Raw genomic sequence first — 12,874 nt, 5'->3', positions numbered from 1 at the left:
TGGCAAGGATTAAAAGAATATGATCAAGCATTGGCTGATCTTAAGAAGGCACAGGAGATAAAGCTATCCAGGCAGAGTTGCTTAAAGTCAAACAAATGATGAAGGCACAGAAAGATAAAGAGAAGGCTGTGTATGCAAAAATGTTTGCTTAATAAGGATTAAACCCTCTTTAACTATTATACGTTGATTGTATAAAGGAAAATATATATTACTGTCTACACAATCCTTGATGTTTTCCTTATTTCTGTCATTGTTTACATAGCAGTGCTGACATAGGTTCCTTCTTAATAAAGTGTTACAAAATAAAAAAAAAAAAAAAAAGCATGTACTGCTGTGATTTTGCCAAGCAGACCCCTCTACAGGGCAAGTCTGGTCCCCTCTGAGTCCTGCCTACTGATCTTGCTGTGAGTTTGACCCACCGCTCCAAAGCACAGTGTTCTCAGTGTTTGCTGAAACAGCCTTCTTAGTGGCCCAGAAACCTACAAGCAAATAACTGAAGAGGACAGTAGCTGGGACAGGAAGGAATGCAGGAGTAGAGGTCAGGATTCAGGAGGCACAGACCTGACGGCCTGAAAGGATCAGTTAGACACTCGCTAAGGGACTTCTTAATCTCTGTCATGATCCATTATACTGCTTGAGAAAACAGGCAGAGATCTGGGTCATCTAGCTGGCTCTTTGTTTGAACTGAGAATTTCCTACAGAGTCACAGTGGATGGAAATACGGGATTTCTCTGGATGAAAATGTGAAGACCCACCCACTTATACGGCCCTTCAAGACATTAACAGAGAAGGTAAGAGGCAGGATTTGTAACCATGTGGCTGTGTTATGCCCTTCCTTTAGGATTGTATCAGACAATCAGTCCCTCTTACAATCCTTAGAAGGTCCATGAACTGATAAACTGGCCCTGTGTTTGCCGCTTCCCAAGCCCCATCTTTCTATTCATTGGCTCTGAGAAACCATGGGTGAAAGAAGTACAACTTAGTACTGACAGGTGGCCCAAAATGTATACTTCTACAGCTGACCTAGGAAGGGGCTTTCTTAGACTTTTAACCTGTGGATACAGGTTGGAAAAATTGCTAGGAAGAGATTTAGACCAAAGAGAGCTCTGCTATGTCAAATACAGAAAGTCCCAGTGGAAGTAGAAATGGGTCACTTGTTGATGTTCATTCTCTCTCTCTCTCTTTCTCTCTCTCTCTCTCATCTCTCCTTTCCCATTAAGTATATGTTCATCCCATCTCTGAATTACAGTCTTACAATCAGTAAGCATTCTTTTTAAGCTTAAGTTTAATGTCATATGTAAAGGATGATGTATATATCTTTAAGTGTTGACCAATCATGACATTGGGCATCCATCAAAAGAATTCTAAGAAGTTCTGTTTCTCAGGATCAAGGCAGAGCCTAGTATAAATGCATTTTGACTGGGTCCCATCTTAAACATAAGACTGGTTATTCTTGATTATTTCTTTGTTATTCACTTCTTTATAAACTGTAGATAATGTCATTGATAATGACTGCAGGCCTGGGATCTTATATTCAAAAGTATCAAAAGGTTGTGCATTGTATTCGAGATGCTGCACATGACATTTTGACCTTGTGAGGAAAGAATGGGACAAATTATCTCCCCAGTGTGCTGTGGAGAGAAGGGTAGAGTGCGTTCTGCATGGCTTTTCTGTACAACCTTCCTCTAGGAGAAGGAAATTTATCGCTGGCCTGCCAGAGAGTCCCTGAAAACCATGCTGGCTGTGGGCTGGACTGTGGAAAGGACCAAAGAAGGAGAAGCTTTGGTTCAACAAAGAGAGAATGAGAAGCTTCGATGTGTGCCCCAGACCAATCAGGTATGGCTGCCACACTCAGTAACCAACACTTGGCCAACAGACCAATCAGGTAGGACTGCCACACTCAGTAACCAACACTTGGCCAACAGACCAATCAGGTATGGCTGCCACACTCAGTAACCAACACTTAGCCAGCAGACCAATCAGGTAGGACTGCAACACTCAGCTTGGCCAACAGACCAATCAGGTATGGCTGCCACACTCAGTAACCAACACTTAGCCAACAGACCAATCAGGTAGGACTGCAACACTCAGTAACCAACAATTGGTCAACAGAAACTATGATGAATCTAGGAACGCCCTAGTGGGGTATGATGATGGGGCCACCTAAGGTGAAAGGTGGAGTTTGGGGGCAGCCATACGTTTGTGGAGGCTGGTGGGAAGAAGGAAAACAATGGCAAACCTAGTAACTCTGGCTCTTTTATCCTAGGGCAACAGCTATAGCCCTGCCCCTCTGGATCTCTCAAATGTTGTGCTGTCCAGGGAGCTTCAGGTCAGTGCCAACCTAGAGGCAGAATGTTGGTGCTTCCAAGACCTTTCCAGTACAGGGCATGTTACCCTCTGAAGAGTTAAAGGAGAAAGCAGAGATTGTGCCTAGAACATACCACAACTATGATATCAAACCTAAAGAAGGCTGTGGTGTGCCTAGGCTGTGGGGGAAACACCAGAGAATTAACCAGTCCTCTAAGAAGGGGAAGCTGTGCTTCCAGGAGTACCATAAAGGGTGTTGACTCCGTAAAAGGAAGAATAGACAGCAAAATCTCCATGCCGTATTTCCAAAATAAAATTAAGAGGAGGTTGGTGCAATGCAGCACCTGGATGGAAATGCTTGCCTGGTCCTTGTTAATCTCAGAAGCCGTAAGGACACCCTACATGTGCCATGGTAGATCTACTCAGTGTCCTCACAATGGTGCAAGAAGACAGTCACTGTAGGACCCAGAGCTATAAAATCAAAAAGACGTACCTAAAAGGTTTGAGGTACTTCCATTCTTCCCTTCCTGCACATATTGGTGTCTGTGGCCTCTGCTCTAGCCTGGGGAAGAAGCCAATGGACCAGCCCCTTGGGCCTTAAGGGGAGTTTTTGTTTTGTCTTATTTTTCCCCAAAGGACATCCTTTGCTCTAGGTCAAGGCTATATAAGCCTCATAGGAAGATTCATTCCATTTGATAAATCTCAGTGATAGTAGTTTTCAGCAAGGTGTGATTTTTTTTCTTCAAAAATCTGTTGAGGTAAAGATTTTCATAGAATCTTGGCTTTGGCTTGACTTCTTTCTCCTTCCCAGCTCCCTCTCTTGGGTAAGAAGTATGATACTAAGCTAAATGAGGTACCGCTGCTCTGCAGCTTTGGCAGGAATGTGTGTTTCTCACGGATGCACTCAACTGCCAGGATAATAAGCTGCAAAGGAAGGGCAGAATCTGAAATGGTTTTTCTGTGTTTGGAATGACAAAAAGCTAATGAGGTGTGTCACACAGACTAATTAATAAAGGTAGGCCTCCAACAGCAGGTGGAAGGCATCTGGTGGAGCTGTTCCAGAACCGGGGGGAGAAATTCGAAGCCATTTGTCTCGCTTGCTTTCTCTTTATGTCTCCGGGGTGGGGCACAGGGAATGGTGGAGGTGGTGGCTGAGAACTATCACAACATCTGGGCCAAGAAGAAGAAGCTGGAGCTGGAAAGCAAAGGTGAGCTTGTTTCGTGGCATCCCATGGGGAAAGCAAGCAGGGCGGTGCCAACTACGTTTCCCCCGAAGTACAAAGAAAGACACTGTGTTTATCTCTTACTTCAGGTGGTGGCAGCCACCCTCTTCTGGTACCATACGACACCTTGACTGCCAAGGAAAAGTTCAGGGATCGAGAGAAGGCCCAGGACCTGTTCAAATTCCTCCAGGTGAATGGCATTCTAGTTTCTAGGTAAGTCACCTTCCATGTGGTATTAGTGGGGCAGAGGTGATGTGAGTTTGATCTCCCCATTGGGTGTTTAACCACCCAGCTACAAAAATCATTAGGATAAAGACAGTGCTTGAAACTCTTGAATGGGCTTATAATGAATGCATGTATATGCAGTCACAAACATTATGTTATAGGTCAAAGCTTTTTCTTAATATATTCTCCCACAGTTGGAGTGATAAACCGTATTCATAATACACTCAGGAAGCTTTAGAATTTAGCTGCCTTTAAAGAGAAATAAGAATTTGAGGCACAAGCAAAACAAGGTTAGATATGCTAGATTGGTTTTTTGATTTCTCCCCTATCCCTTTCTTATCCTTAATTCAAAACTTTATCTATGAATTTGCAGGTGACGAGCTTTGTAAAGTAGCCGCTTGGTTTTCATAGAACTGACAGCTCTTCCACTCTTTGATCTGATTGGTTCATAGCTAGTTAAACTACATAGTAATAACAACAACCAGCACAACCAACAGAAGCTGCCTCAGAGGCCCAGGAACGGATTCCTCTGTAGCTGCAGCTTCCCTAGGGACAGACAACACATCGAGATGTCCTAAGACATTCTACCACACATCGATGAATGTTTTCTATCCAGTTGGCTTGGACTACCTAAGTCCAATCAGATGTCTGCGGAGAGCTCCAGAGCATTGTGCTTGCCAACTTCTCTATAGGAGGAAAAACCAAATGGAGATCCTTGCTCTGATACACCCACTCCCCTTCAAAGAAATAGTTGATAAGCAAGATATTTGCCTTTTTAATTTCCTATAGATTTTTTTCGAGCTAATACCAAGTAAATAAAAACTACACAAATATTTCTATTGTAGTTCATAGGAAGAAAATGACAAAAAACCGTATTTGCCCCATTGTCTGGTGGGAAAGGTCATGCTGCAGGAGCCAGCCTCCAGGGAAGCTTTTGAGAACGACTCCCTGCCGGGCTTTAATCCTTTTTCTAACACTAAGAAGAATGTGGAGTGTAATTTCCTGATAAAATTTCTTGCTCGCAGAAAAGAAAATTTCTCCTTTACTATAACCAAAAAGGGAAAGAAGGGAACCAGAAGCAGTAGCCAAAAGGGCGAGAGAACAAATAGGGAGGAAAAACAAAAGAAAAGACCAGGGCAGTGAAACCAAAATGCCTGGGTTATATAGGGAAGAGCCTCTGGGGGAAGGGAGAGTTTCAGGGAGAGGGTGGGGTACGGCAAACACACCCTGTAACAGGTAGGGACTAAGAGAGAGACGCTGGGAGAACCTAGAGGCCAGGTCGGCTTTGACATGTTAAATAGGCACGTCAGACCTTTATCCCAGGTTTGAAACTTAACAATAACCTATTGCTTCTATCACTCCACACATTTTATATTTTGTTCATGCCAGCATCAGGTCAAACATATGAGAAGTATTGTCAACTTCTCTGACTTCCAACTCAATTATCTTTTAGTAATAATTATAAAAATCTCTCTGAAGTCTCTGCTGAGAAATTACTTTAGCAAAAGTGTTGTGTGCTCACATTGTCAAGTCCAAGGGCCCGAGTCAGTCAGTCAGATGATGAGCCCCTAAGAACAGCTGTCCACACTGAAAACTAGATCCAGCAACACGGGGAGGATGGGTGATACACCAAAGTCACGTGATTTCCTCTGCTACTTCTGGGGGTTCCTCTCTGTTCAATCTAGAGGTATGAAGGACATGGAGCTGGATGCCTCCTCCATGGAAAAGAGATTTGCCTACAAGTTTTTGAAGAAGATCCTGAAGTATGTGGACTCTGCTCAAGAGTTTATTGCTCACTTGGGTAAGTGTAGCAGCAAAATACCAGGAAAGAATTTGGTATTCCTTTAGAAAGAATGATCTAATTACGAGTGATCTTTTTTTCTTTTTTTTAAGATTTATTTATTTTCTATGCATATATTGTAACTATCTTCAAACACACCAGAAGAGGGCACAAGATCCTGTTACAGATGGTTGTGAGCCACCATGTGGTTGCTAGGAATTGAACTTGGGACCTCTGAAAGAACAGCCAGTGCTCTTAACTACTGAACCATCTCTCCAGCCTATGTCACCTTATTTATAATCCTCTTATGTCACCATTGTTTATGATCCACGGAGACATATAATTTGGGTGGAGAATAGCGACTGATTTATCCCCCACCCCACCCCCCACTTAGTTTAGTTCCTTGGTTTCTCTGCTGGATTTGATCAACTCTTGTGTTGTTTTGTAAAGTAACTCGTCCTATTAACTTTTCCACACTTTGTCACTATGGACATCACTAAAGCTGCTTCAGAAAAGGGTGTAGCGATATAGCTGTGAGAGAGTTGATATGGCCCATACCCAACCAGCACTGTCTCAACTTGCTTTGTAAGATATAATTTCACAAAAGCAACTGAAAAAGAAAATAAAAAAAATCCAACACGAACTTGCCCACGTAAGCCTGGGATTGAAAGAGTTAAATTTGAGACCAGGGTTAGAGAGGATTGCTGAAAACCACAGAGGCCAGAGGACTGCTGGGCCAGGGAAAAGCTGACCAGGGGAGTGCAAATCTCAGAGATAAGGCAAGGAGGTGCCTGGCCAAGACGCCTGAGACATGCCTAGCCAGACATTGAGTAATGGACCCTGGGCCATTTGGTTTTCTTAAGTGTTAGCTAAGGGTCAGTATGAACTTTGAATAGCACTCTCCCCTCTTGCTAGGAATTTCATTTTTTTTTTTAGGAATTCTCAACTCTGATCTGCACGAACGACATTCAAAATAGCCAATCATGTATAGCCACACCAATTCCTTTGTCTCCCCAGACCTTTTTCCTATAAAATCCCCTAACCTCTGGGCTTCGTGGTCAATTCCTGGTCTCCTGTGTGAGATTGGGGGTTGAACCAGAGCTCTGAAGTAAAAATGCCTCATGTTTTTTACATCAAGATGGCCTGTCGTGTTCTTCGGGTGCATGTCTCCCAGGACTTGAGCGGGAACTCCCTATGGGGTCTTTCACAACTAGTCTTGCTCCTTGACTTTTCAAAAAGCTGCTCTGCTTCTAAAAATACTGTGGTTGTTCATTTGTTTGTTTGTTTGGTTGGTTGGTTTTTGGTTTTTCTGAGACAGGGTTTCTCTGTGTAGCCCTGGCTGTCCTGGACTCACTTTGTAGTCCAGGCTGGCCTCGAACTCAGAAATCCGCCTGCCTCTGCCTCTCAAGTGCTGGGATTAAAGGCCTGCGCCACCACTGCCCGGCTGTTTGTTTTTGTTTGTTTGCTCTAACCAAAGTTTGTTACTCCTGTCTTTGTAGAAGCTATTGTCAGCAGTGGGAAGACGGAAAAGTCTCCCCATGACCAGGAGATCAAATTCTTTGCCAAAGTAAGTGTTTCTCCTTTGCTTAGGATCTACTACTGGGTTTAAAGGGGTCCATCAAAAAGATTTAAAACTCCAAAAGCTTTCAGTGAGACTGAGGTGAATTTGCTTGTAGAACAGAAGCAGAGTGGGTAGGAGTTCCGAGGAAGTACGCAGCCTGCTCAGCTAGCTCCACACCGTAGCTTAGGGATCCTCAAGCCTTGTCCTGCACCATCTGAAACTGGTTTTTGCTAGTGTGCTCCAAACTAGCTCAACTAGATGTGGTATACATCTGTGAGAAACTGATGTGTAAAACAAAGAGAGGAGTGAGCAAGCTGCTGCTTTTCTGACATTCTAACCTAGTGCCAGCGAGACATTTTAATTTACTCCAGCTACAAAGGAAACTAGGCAAGCTTGGTGGCCCTATGTCTCACTAAAACCAGTTGTCTTGTTGCTGAAAAGGAGAGAATGTATTTGGGTACCAACAAATGTTGTCCATAAAACCCTGCTCAGAGCGACCAAGTGCTTTTCAATATCTAGGCTGTGAGAAGCAGAGACAGAGGCCATGCCTTGAGTGTGGGTGTTGATGCAATGGCCAAGAAGAAAGTCTGAGATTCCTTCAGACTGAGTTTCAAGACTGCATTGAAATCAAGTCCTTATGTAAATTTATTTGTGCCTTAGTTTGTTAATCTTTATTTTTGCATAACTCCAATACCTCTCATTAGTAGCATAGAAAGTAATAATAATAATAATAATAATAATAATAATAATAATAATGATGATGATGATGATAATGCAAAGTGAGACCAAGAGTAGAATCTCCTGGAAATCCACAGCCAGTGTTGAGATAGATGTCTTTGCTCATGAAGAATGAACTCTTTAAGGAACTAGCTGATAGGCTTCGATCAGCTACTTTAAAAGTGATGTTTGATGGTTTCCAGGTCCTCCTCCCACTGGTTGACCAGTACTTCACCAACCACCGCCTTTACTTCCTGTCCTCTCCTCTGAAGCCACTGAGCAGCAGTGGGTTTGCTTCCCATAAAGAGAAAGAGATGGTGGCCAGGTGAGTCTGTGAAGTCAAGAGAGGGCCACTGTGGCAGTCAGCTTTGAGTTACTGTAACAACACGCCTGAGATGTGTGAAGCTAAAAGGTTTCCTTAGCTCATAGTTCTGAAGTTTAAATCCAGTAGACACCTTTCTTTCATCCCATGGCAAGGGATCCAGATGGCAGTGATGAGGAGCTCACTATGAGGCAAACTGCTCAGCTCATGGCCAGAAGGCAAAAAACGACAGGATCCTAAGACCTCCTTAAGGTCATGTCCCATTGACCCAAAACCTTGCACTCAGCTCCATCCTTCAAGCATCCTTAACCACTCAGTAGCAGTACCCTAGAGACAGCTTCTTACATGTGGGCCCTAGAAGGATACTTGTTCAAACTGCCATTCTCAGTGCTAATATAACCATATTAGTACATATTTAAGACATCAGCTACCTGGGGACTAAATGACAAGTTCTTTGTGGAAATGATGCATAACGTGATGATTAGTAATTCAGAGTCTCGATTAGTATCTTGATTTGAAATTTTTTATAATTGTATGTATCTTAGTGATTTCAGAAACAAATGGAATTGCACTGTTTGGAGTGTTCATGGGGCTTGTGAAATACTTATATACATAGGTTAATTACTGTGAAATAATGTTGAGAAAGAGGGCCAAGGTCCTTCTGAAACTTGAAAATTAAACATGAAACACTAAGGCACACACTACTTTCAGTCACGTCTTTATCAAGCTTGCAAGATTAAATTTTTAAAATTCAGATCTTACAAGTCCTAGTGTAAACAATCTGAAATTCGAAAGCTAGAACTACAGAACTGAATAAGTGTTGATACAGAAGTATCAGCCCCAGAGCTGAAGGGGTGGCTCACTGGGTAAGGGTGCTTGCTGCCTGTGATGGTCTGCATTTGCTCAGCCCAGGGAGTGGCACTATTAAAAGATGTGGCCCTGTTGGAGTAGGTGTGGCCTTGATGAGCGGGTGTGTCACTGTGGGTGTGGACTTTGAGACCCTCACCCTAGCTGCCTGGAAGCCAATCTTCCACTTGCAGCCTTCAGATGAAGATGTAGAACTCTCAGCTCCTCCTGAACCATGCCTGCCTGGATGTGGTCATGCTCCCACCTTGATGATAATGGACTGAGCCTCTGAACCTGTAAGCCAGCCCCAATTAAATGTTGTTCTTTATAAGACTTGCCTTGGTCAGATGTCTCTTCACAGCAGTAAAACCCTAAGACACTGCTCAAGCATGAGTAATGGAGTTTGGATCCTTGCAATTAAATAAAAAGCTGGATGTGGCTGCAAGTGTACTTGTAGCTCAGGCATTCTAGGGAACTAAAACATGAGAACCACTGGAGCTGGCTGGCCACCAACCTAGCTCCTCAGTTAGTGAGAGACACTGTGTCTACAGGAACAAGGTAGAGAGTGATTGAACACCAGACATCATCCTCTTGCTGCCAGATACATAGGCACACACATACACACACTCACACACACACATGTACACACATGTACACACACATGTATACACACATGTACACACACGTGTATACACACATACACGTACACACATACATGTGCACATACACGTACATACACCTACACACACATGCACACACATACACACACTCACACACACACACACACACACACACATGCACACACACACCAGCCTCTAGGCATAAAGTAGGAGCGCCTTCACAGACCTTAACACAGGGGAACCTTCATAATGAAGCTAAAAGATACTATCATTCTTCAGATTCTCCCTGTTTGGTCAAAAAAAGGCCACATGTGGATTAGAGTTCAAAACAGCAAAGATCTACAGAGGGTAGTGAAAGTCTAAATACTACTATTGATGATGAACATGCATATCATACTGAATAAGAGCTCAGCCATTAACTATCACACTCTTTGCGAGTATACTCTGTTTGAAGATTTGCCTAATTGTATTTAACACTGCATGAACAGGCACTGAAATTAATTTTTCATGTACGAGAATTATTGCCCACCTGAGTAAGTGTGCCACTTACACATGCCACTTCTGCGCTGTGATCACCTAGTCCCACTCAAGGCAGAAGAAACCCCATCCTGCCAGAACAGGATACTTTGGAACCAGGTACTGGTCCCAAGACCTTATGCCTTTAGGTTGAACTAGTGTGTTCCCCAAGTAGCTAGGGAAATGAAGGGCCATGCAAGACATTCAGATGATCCAACAGAGGGCAGGTGTGTCTGTTTCTTCATCTGTTGATCTTAGACTATTAATTCATGGAAATGTAACATTTGTTCAACCAGGCACCGTTTGTCACGGCTGGAATGCAGCCGAGAGCTGATCAGCCCATCTGTGAGCTGGCGTCTCCACCGAAGCAGTTGGGTTTGCACTGAGCATGGCCACCCTAGCAGACTCTTCTTGCCTTCCTTCTTTTCTTTCACTCTTTTTTCCCTTTGGGTTTGTTTGTTGGTTTGTTTGTTTGCTTGTTTTTCTAAGGGACTAGGAGATCTATTTGCTGGTTCATTTGTTCCATGTGTCTTGTTATGTAGCCCTGGCTGGCCTAGAATTCACTGTGTAAGTCAGATGGCCCCCAGCTCGAAAAAATCTGCTCACTTCTGCCTCCAAAATGATAGGATTAAAGGTCCAGCTCCATAGCCCACCCCAGGGATACAGGAACCCTGCCCAACCAGTGGCATGGGTTCCTTCCAGTCTGAGCTGGTTCCCTGAGCAGACCTTGGGCGCTAGTTCCTCCCCCAGTCCCACAAAACCCAGAGAAAGCACAACTCTTAGGTGCTCTAACACGCCCAGGATCATAGAATCTCAGGAGCTTGGTCATACCAGCATCTCGGGAGCCCAGACCAGCTTGACTCCCAGGAGCTCTGACACACCCAGGATCCCAGAATTACAGCATCACAGAGACAGCTGGACTCTGAGGAGTTCTGACACAACCAGTATCACAGGAATGACAGGCTCCAGTCAAATACAGTAAAGTCAGGTAACACTAGAGATAACAAGATGGTGATAGGCAAGCATAAGAACACAAGCAACATAAAGCAAGGTTACTTGGCATCATCAAAACCCACTTCGCCCACCATAGCAACTCCTCAATACACCATCACATGTGAAAAGCAAGATTTAGATTTAGATTTAAAATCACTTCTCATGATGATGATGATAGAGGACTTTATGAAGGACATAAATAACTGACTTAAAAAAATTCAGGAGAACACAGGAAAATATGTAGAAGCCCTTAAAGAGGAAACACAAAAATCCCTTAAAGAATTGTAAGAAAACACAATTAAATAGGCAGCGAAGGAATTGAACAAAACCATCCAGGATCTAAAAATGGAAATAGAAACAATAAAGAAATTGCAAAGGGAGACAACCCTGGAGATAGAAAACCTAGGAAAGAGATCAGGAGTCATAGATGCAAGCATCACCAACAGAATACAAGAAATAGAAGAGAGAATCTCAGGGGCAGAAGATACCATAGAAAACATTGACATAACAGTCAAAGAAAATGCAAAAAGCAAAAAGCTCCTAACCCAAAACATCCAGGAAATCCAGGATGTAATGAGAAGACCAAACCTAAGGATAATAGGTATAGAAGGTGGTGAAGACTCTCAAGGTAATGGGCCAGTAAATATCTTCAACAAAATTATAGAAGAAAACTTCCCTAACCTAAAGAAAGAGATGCCCATGAACATACAAGAAACCTACTGAACTCCAAATAGACTGGACCAGAAAAGAAATTCCTCCCATCACATAATAATCAAAACACCAAATGCACAAAACTAAGAAAGAATTTTAAAAGCAGTCAGGGAAAAAGGTCAAGTAACATATAAAGGCAGGCCTATCAGAATTACAGCAGATTTCTCACCAGAGACTATGAAAGATAGAAGATCCTGGGCAGATGTCATACAGACCCTACAAGAACACAAATGCCAGCCCAGGCTACTATACCCAGCAAAACTCTCAGTTACCATAGATGGAGAAAACAAGATATTCCATAACAAAACAAAATTTACACAATACCTTTCTACAAATCCAGCCCTACAAAGGATAATAGATAGAAAACATAAGGAGCAAAACTACACCCTAGAAGAAGCAAGAAAGTAATCTTTCAACAAATCCACACAAACCTAATTCCACCCCTTACAACAAAAGCAACAGGAAGTGACAATTAATTTTCCTAATATGAAAATTAATATTACCAACATATCCTAATCGATTGAAATCCAAAAATATGAGGAATTAGAAATTTGTTGGTTGTCATCCAATGGTCTCCAATTTGGAAATTGGAGAAATAGGTCCAATATTGTACAATCTATATACACTTTCAGTTTGTTTGTTCGTGACAGTGTCTTGCTGTGTACCACATAATGGTCTTGAAATCATGCTTCTCCTATCTCAGCCTCTCTATTAGTAGTGTTTATTTTATGTTTTTATACTATACTATGGTTTTCAGAACAGCTTATATATTTCAAAAGTATTTATATATCCAAAAGAAACATAGACGATTAACTAGGGAGGTAGCTTATAAGAGAACAGAGTGAGACTGAATGCTTTGCTTGACGTTTGTAACTCTTGTATCAAGTTTGAAGAAAAGGACTTTATAAGTTACTCTTTCTCTGAGATGAATGCTTTTCCAAATTATCACAGCTAGTGAACCAAATTCTTACCCTCATGTAATGTTTGTGCCACCCTCCAAGCAGAACCATAGTTCATTGAAACAGTTGGTGAATGACTTTATGGATAGACCAT

At 42.6% G+C, this 12,874-nt stretch overlaps 1 protein-coding gene across 9 annotated transcripts in view; it reads left to right on the top strand.

Annotated features, from left to right (window-relative positions):
• Window positions 1–12,874, top strand: part of Ryr3 (ryanodine receptor 3) — a 538,051-nt gene that overhangs the window by 423,433 nt on the left and 101,744 nt on the right. For all 9 annotated transcript variants that reach the window (XM_031371354.1, XM_031371356.1, XM_031371353.1 and 6 more), the window contains 8 exons: window positions 702–791; window positions 1,690–1,836; window positions 2,267–2,329; window positions 3,440–3,515; window positions 3,620–3,743; window positions 5,441–5,556; window positions 7,035–7,102; window positions 8,017–8,138. In XM_031371354.1, coding sequence (XP_031227214.1) covers window positions 702–791; window positions 1,690–1,836; window positions 2,267–2,329; window positions 3,440–3,515; window positions 3,620–3,743; window positions 5,441–5,556; window positions 7,035–7,102; window positions 8,017–8,138 — 806 coding nt within the window. The remainder of the gene's footprint in view (window positions 1–701; window positions 792–1,689; window positions 1,837–2,266; window positions 2,330–3,439; window positions 3,516–3,619; window positions 3,744–5,440; window positions 5,557–7,034; window positions 7,103–8,016; window positions 8,139–12,874) is intronic.

The sequence above is a fragment of the Mastomys coucha genome, unplaced genomic scaffold (genome assembly GCF_008632895.1).
Source record: "Mastomys coucha isolate ucsf_1 unplaced genomic scaffold, UCSF_Mcou_1 pScaffold15, whole genome shotgun sequence".
In the NCBI taxonomy this organism is placed as follows: Eukaryota; Metazoa; Chordata; class Mammalia; order Rodentia; family Muridae; genus Mastomys; species Mastomys coucha.
Note: the sequence above shows the minus strand (reverse complement) of the source record. Positions and strands in the feature narration are given on the sequence as shown.